Source organism: Poromitra crassiceps (assembly GCF_964638095.1).
Source record: "Poromitra crassiceps genome assembly, chromosome: 3".
NCBI classification, from domain to species: domain Eukaryota; kingdom Metazoa; phylum Chordata; class Actinopteri; order Beryciformes; family Melamphaidae; genus Poromitra; species Poromitra crassiceps.
Window position 1 is genome coordinate 53,042,541 of NC_139625.1, and position 7,505 is coordinate 53,050,045.

Here is a 7,505-nt window from a genome sequence, read left to right on the forward strand (position 1 = left end):
CCCTGCTCCTCCTCTCCCCTGCTCCTCCCCCCTCTCCTCCTCTCCCCCGCTCCTCCCCCCTCTCCCCCGCTCCTCCCCCCTCTCCTCCTCTCCCCCGCTCCTCCCCCCTCTCCCCCGCTCCTCCTCTCCCCCGCTCCTCCCCCCTCTCCTCCGCTCCTCTTCCCCGCTCCTCTCCCCCGCTCCTCTCCTCTCCCCTCTCCTCCTCTCCCCTCTCCGCCTCTCCCGGATGCTGCTCTACATCACACTACATTTGCCCTTCAGTCTCTCGGCACGGGACTGCTTCCCCGAGCGCTTGCCATCGATGTTGAGGCTCATGTTCCTCTTCTTGTCCAGGTTGAGGAGCTCCTGGAAGAGCTCAGTCACATTGTGGTTGGTCTTGGCTGACGTCTCCATGAACGCGCACTTCCACTGGTTGGCCTGGGCCTCCCCGTCCTTGGTCTCCACCTCTCTCTGGGTCTCATCACTCTTGTTTCCCACCAGCATGATGGGGATGGCCTCAACATTTCCCTTTATGGCCAAGACCTGCACAAGAGGAAAATTGAGGCGAACGGTTTGTTAGTTTTTGGCCAAGCCGCAAAGTCAGCCAGTGTTCATCATAATTTTCACCAAAAACGTAATACCTAACCTTAACCTCACTGGCAACCTTATGCTTAATACTTAATACAAATACTTAAAAATTAACTGTTGTCATCATTGATTTCAGAATTATTCACATTGATGATCCCTGTAAGAAAACAATATTTTCGCTTTGAGCTGGATTGTCTGTCTAACGACTAATCCACCCTGCCACCCAAAATAGGTATATTGTAACATAAAGCTCTCAAAACAAGCGGATCTTTGGTAGATCGTTACTTGTACCTCTGAGAGGTAAAAAGAGAGAAAAGTTTGAATTTTCTGAATGATTTCCTTTGGGGGCTGAGTAACATTGTGGTGAGCTTGTTTTCCTGTTGATACACATTGCTTGCAGGAAAACGTGGGCCTTCTACAATGACATAATGCAGTATATATATATATACTGTATGTAGTAGAATACCCCACAGAGCAAACAACACAATAGAACACAGAGCAGAAAATGACATGCCCATTATGCCCCTCACCGACACACGCACACACACACACTCACGCACACGCACACGCACGCACACTCACGCACACACACACACACACACACTGACACACACACACACACACACACACACACACACACACACACACACACACACACACACACACACACACACACACACACACACACACACACACACACACACACACACACCATCCCTCCCCACCTGTTGGTAAATGGGCTTGAGCTCCTCCAGAGACTGCTTGCTAGTGATGGAGTAGACCAGGATGAAGGCGTGGCCTTTGGAGATGGAGAGGCGCTGCATGGCCGGGAACTGGTGGCTCCCTGTGGTGTCTGTGATCTGCAGGGTGCACACACTCTTATCGCAGCTGATCACCTGACGGTAGGTGTCCTCCACCGTGGGGATGTAGGTGTCCCTGAAGGTGCCCTTCACAAAGCGCAGGACCAGGGAGCTCTTTCCCACTCCGCCTGCTCCGAACACCACCACACGATAGTCGTTGCTCTGCTCCGGCATTCTGCCCCCTCAGGCTTAAAACAGTGTTACACCTGGGAAGACACAAGATTATTCATTTGAATCAAACAGGGAGATTGTAGAGAGTAAGCATTCTTCTCCCCTCCAGCATGTCTTTACTTCTGGTCTACTTCTGGAGGGGAAGGCAGGACTGGACCAGTGGGGGAAACGTGTGGCTGGAGAGGCAGGGGACCAAAGCACCCCTCTCTCCTTGGCAGTCATTCTATCTGCTTTAGTGGTCTGACTATGAGCCAGAGTACAAATTAGAGCCAATGAGGTTGGTGTGGCTCCAAGTGTTTCACCTGACGCAAACACTTTCCCAATCAATACCGTTCGCAGAGCCACAGTTCCTCAGTTTCAACCCTAAAAAACATCCCAGCGCGTCCTCATTTATCAACTAGCAAAGGTCAACTTTAGCACTTGCAGCACAGAGTGGAACAGAGTCCAGCTTAGGATCATTATCTGAAGACAAGGCCGACACATTTGACATGGAGATGTTTGACAGGCCTTTGTGCATTCCCAAACAAACAACGGGTCACAGCTTCCGTGGCGTGCCCAGGCCATTTTGACTGGGGTGGCCCAGGTAGGACACAGACTCAAACAAGGGTGGCATTGAGTGCGGCATTTAGGAAGCATGTAGACAAAATATTGCCTGCATTTGGAGCATTATTTAACCCCCTTTCCAACCAGCTAGCATGACATGGTCGGTAGCCACGGATGCCTTAGGTCTTCTAGTTTAATCTATTGCCAGTATCTTCACTCCAGCTTTAACAGTGAGCCCGCTGCAGCCTCTGAAAGACAGTAATGACGGCCACAGATGCCAGCACCCTCAGGATTTGGGGGTGGCACGTGGGGTGGCCAATCAGATTCCGGGGGCGGGGGTGGCCAATGCCACCCTAACCACTCCCGAGAGATGCCCCTGCACAGCTTGTTGTGTTGGTTATTCAAATGAACTAATTGATATCCATCACTGCCTCTCTGCAGTGCTGTTTTGGCATCTAAAACATTGGGGGGAACCAACTGAAAGTTGGGGGCTAAGTTTTTTAAATGCATTTCCTGCTATTCACAGACACTGGCATCACTGTTGAGTTTTCTTAAATATAGTAAAAGATAGTCTAAATCACCTTCACCAAAAAGTAAAATGCTAAGTGACAAACTATTGATATACAGTACGTAGTAGACATATGTTTTGAACACAATTAACAGTTTTTAATCGTTTTCTCTATTAGTTATAGATTTTTTTCTTTCGCAATGTGATGTGTCTACTTGGGAAAAGGGGTAATAAATCTTACCAATGGAGTAAAGATCAACACAATCAACTAGCCTACATGAAGCTTGCATGATTGCACACATATTAGATTCTCTTGTTTAAAGACCACATTGTATTGTGGATCTGTGGATGCTCCATTAACTTACATTTTCACATCTACATGAGAGCAAGCTAATGTACAAGTACATTACAATCCAGAAGATAATTAATGAGAACTTGAGATGGATACAATTAAAACTATTCGACAGTTTATTATTCGCACCCCACACAGGTACCATACCAATGTGAGTGTGTGCGTGCGTGTGCGTGTGTGTATGTATGTGTGTATGTATGTGTGTGTGTGTGTGTGTGTGTGTGTGTGTGTGTGTGTGAAACCTTATGCACATGTATCTGAGCCATGTCCTCAAATAGTTTGCAAGGGCTTTTATGTGTGTGTGAGTGTGTGTGTGTGTGTGTGTGTGTGTGTGTGTGTGTGTGTGTGTGTGTGTGTGTGTGTGTGTGTGTGTGTGTGTGTGGGCGTGCGTGTGTGTGTGTGTGTGTGTGCGTGTGTGTGTGTGTGTGTGTGTGTGTGTGTGTGTGTGTGTGTGTGTGTGTGTGTGTGTGTGCGTGTGCGTGTGTGTACTGTATACCTGCATGTGTGCGCGTGCATGATTATGCATTGTATCTTTTGCATTATTTATCTGTTGTGGGCCTAAACTTGCTATAAGGCTCCATAATAAGACACTCCTTCAGCTGTGATCATGTGCGGCTCTCTAAGCTCTAGCTGTAATGAAACAGTAAATTGACATCAATACTAGATGGAATAAGTGGATTTCTGTCATGCGTGCACCGCTTGCACCCGCTATTGATGGCAGGGCCGCTGTAATTGCATTGCCGGGTTCTAGATAATATCAGTCAAGGAGTTCAAAATAAATGGGGATTGGGGGAGTGCCCCTTGAGTTTTATAGACAATCTATAACTGTAAGTCTGGCTGACATTTAAGAATGTTTTATATCCATGCTCAAGACACAACCACAGTCTAATACGGAGGAAAGTCCTTATTTGTGACTCGGTCTGGCAAAGTAGAAAATGTAGTTCAGTGGCACTGGCTGCTGATGCCTTTAGGTGCAGATACACAAGGTGTTTTTTGAGACAGTGAAGAGAAGACTGTGGCAAACTCCCAGCAATATACAAACCAAATGCCTCACAGTGTCAACATTTTGTTTTGTTTGTTTGTTTATTTTTAAGATTTTCCCATGTGACTGAAGCAACAATGCAACAACAAAGAGTCTAAGGAAATACCTAATGGCACAGAAAATCAGCCCCTCTCTAAGTCTTGCCACATAATATTTGACTTTATGGTCACTAAGATGACATTTTTGGTGGTCATTTTTATTTTATTTTACAGGGTACTATAATCATTATTGACCTGTATTAAATGTTTTACTGACTTTTATACATACGTGGGTTGTTGTCATTGTTGTAGTCGTTTGATGTCTTGTTGTTTTCTGTTTTGTTTCATTTTTGTTTGATCTTTTTTTGTTTTTGTTTGTTTGTTTTGTTTTTCTGCTCTTTTCTTGGATTTTAAATACACTATTTTGTATTGTATTTGTATTATGATGTAATGTTTACATGTGTGGACCCCAGAAAGAGTAGTCGCTACCTTGGTAGTGACTAATGGGGATCCAAATAAATAAATAAAATGCGGTAACTTCTAATGAAGCCCAATGTTGTATTGTTCTTTAACACAATGATAGCTGTGATGGGATTCTAGATGCTCTTATGCATGCAGATAAGCCAATGTGACAAAATCAACAGGGTTCAAAGGGCTCTGATAAACAAAGTCATGACAAGACAAGACTTTTGGTCAAAGTTGTTGGCAACATTGCTCATCTGCGCTGCCTCAAAATCTTGGCTTTTATCAGGCACTTCATTCAGTCTCAAGAATCTTTGCCAGACCTGCCAGAGCAGGACGCAGTGATTTCTGCCTAGGCCTGCTTTGTGTCAGGTCAGAGGAAGACAGCAAATAATAACACACACACACACACACACACACACACACACACACACACACACACACACACACACACACACACACACACACACACACACACACACACACACACACCTACTCTCTCTCTCTCTCTCTCTCTCTCTCTCTCTCTGTCTCCTCGGTCTCCCGCTCTCTCTCCCCATGGTCTCCATGCTATTCAATCAATAAACTCTGGCCACTGTGGCTTTGATCCATGGACCCGTCTGTCTGGGCCGTGTCAGTCTGTCAGTCTGCCTCTGTGCCTTTGGGCCGGGCTTCAGCACGGCCGGCGACAGTGATCCTGCTCATCCAAACCTTTCTTCTCCTCCCCACGCTCCCTCCCTCCCTCCCTCCCTCCCTCCCTCCCTTCTTTCACCGGAACTAAAATTAGCTCTCTCCCTCCCTCTTGTCACCAGCTGAAACTGCACACACAGGTGCACTCGCAATCTCACACATACACACAATCTCACCCATGTACATACACATAAACACACACACGTACGCACACTGTAGCACCACTCCTTCACCGTTTGTCCTTGACACCAGGCGTCGGAGATTGATGACATTCCTCCCAAATGCAAGCTCGCTCTCTCTCTCTCTCTCTCTCTCTCCTCTCCCTCCTCCCCTTTCCTTTTATTTGAAATGGGAGGACTGCGGATCCTTAATGAATTAATGGTATACTATAAATGCATCTGTGGCAGCCCCGGCCAAACTCCATTAGGAGATAGCTTTGGCACAGAGCAACTAGGCCTCCTCTCCTCTCAGTCACAAAACACACGCAGCGCTGCTTTCTCCACTCGTTTATTTCACAGAGCGAGCAAGGAAATGTCACCTTTGGTGAGAATATGCACATAATTTCGCTCAAGAGAGCCACTTACACAGCGGCACAAAGGAGGCGCATTAAGCAACATCAAACACAATGCCATTCAACAGATCAAGAGCATGATTAAATAGACATCCACAAAGCGCTCCCCTCGTATCTTGTGGAGAAATGGTTTCAATCAAGCACTGGATACTGGAATGCTGTGGACACAGCGTTATTTGGTGACGAGCGTTTTGCGGAATGAAAAGATTTTCAGTTGGAATATTTCCTTGGCCATCCTCTTGCATCCATTACACACAAATGTGTGCAGGCACGAGTAGGCTACACACACACACACACACACACACACACACACACACACACACACACACACACACACACACACACACACACACACACACACACACACAGGATAATGTCTGAAACCATAAAGTTTCAAGCACAGTCCTGGATGCCGATACCTGGCAGATGTCATCGGCTGAAGCGCTTGTGTCAGTTAGTGTGTCAATGCCTGATGTGTGTCTGTATCAGTGTGTGTCTGTATCAGTGTGTGTGTGTGTGTGTGTGTGTGTGTGTGTGTGTGTCAGTGTGTGTCTGTATCAGTGTGTGTCTGTATCAGTGTGTGTGTGTGTGTGTGTGTGTGTGTGTCAGTGTGTGTCTGTGTCAGTGTGTGTCTGTATCAGTGTGTGTCTGTATCAGTGTGTGTGTGTGTGTGTGTGTGTGTGTCAGTGTGTGTCTGTGTCAGTGTGTGTCTGTATCAGTGTGTGTCTGTGTCAGTGTGTCTGTGTCAGTGTGTGTCCACGTCAGTGTGTCTGTGTCAGTGTGTGTCTGTGTCAGTGTGTCTGTGTCAGTGTGTGTCTGTGTCAGTGTGTCTGTGTCAGTGTGTGTCCATGTCAGTGTGTCTGTGTCAGTGTGTCTGTGTCAGTGTGTGTCTGTGTCAGTGTGTCTGTGTCAGTGCAGCCAGGCAGAAGATATTTTGATTCTCTGTGTGATCTCTGTGCACATATTAGCTCAGGCCTCTCCAATTCTGCACATCAGTAGGGAACCGTGTGTGAGTGAGTGTGTGCGTGTGTGTGTGTGTGTGTGTGTGTGTGTGTGTGTGTGTGTGTGTGTGTGCGTGCCTGCGTGCGTGCGTGCGTGTGCGCGCACCAGCGTGTTTCACCAGAGGCATGAATCTTAGATTGTAGTGAGACAGCGTGAGAGCAATTTTAGACCAAGGCTGTTCACAGACTTTTCCATTATGTTAGAGTAGACTGCAGAGGTCCAATTTAAGAATTTTGATTCAATCGCACACACTCAGTCAAACCCTGAAATATGTTAAGGATCCATTTGAAAAATGGATCTCCACAAAAACGTCTTTCAAAAATGACGTGGTCTGCTGAAAGCTTTCATGACACAGAGAATGTGTTGGGTACTGGGAGCTGGATGTATAGAAATTGATAGGAGCCTAATGTCTAATTCTGGATTTTTCTTTGGTATTTTGTGTTAGATATTATTTTTGATGGGTATGGCTGGCTAATGAAAAATAATCTCTTTGCAAGCTTCAATTCAAAACACTGGTCCATATCACTGTTGTATTGTGTAATATGAGCATGGAAAAATGATCTTCACAACATAAAAATGCAAACTAAGATGGCGACAGTGTTCTCATCAGGGGGAGCCATACCACAAAGATAATATCACAAGCAATGGCACAATATAAAAATCAGTGTGGCAGTTTAACTCTTTGTGATCCTAAATTATTTTCTTACAAAGAAAATGTGAAAATCTCAATTATAGATTTAAACTAAATCAAGTCATTCT

General features: G+C 45.9%; 1 protein-coding gene across 1 annotated transcript; it reads right to left on the minus strand.

The window, feature by feature from the left end:
- Positions 1-234: 234 nt before the first annotated feature.
- On the minus strand, positions 235-1,601 carry diras1b (DIRAS family, GTP-binding RAS-like 1b; the record flags this gene model as incomplete). Its single annotated transcript, XM_083633367.1, has 2 exons — positions 235-522; positions 1,293-1,601. The coding sequence occupies 2 exons, from the start codon at positions 1,599-1,601 to the stop codon at positions 235-237; spliced, it is 597 nt and encodes a 198-aa protein (XP_083489493.1).
- Positions 1,602-7,505: the final 5,904 nt, after the last annotated feature.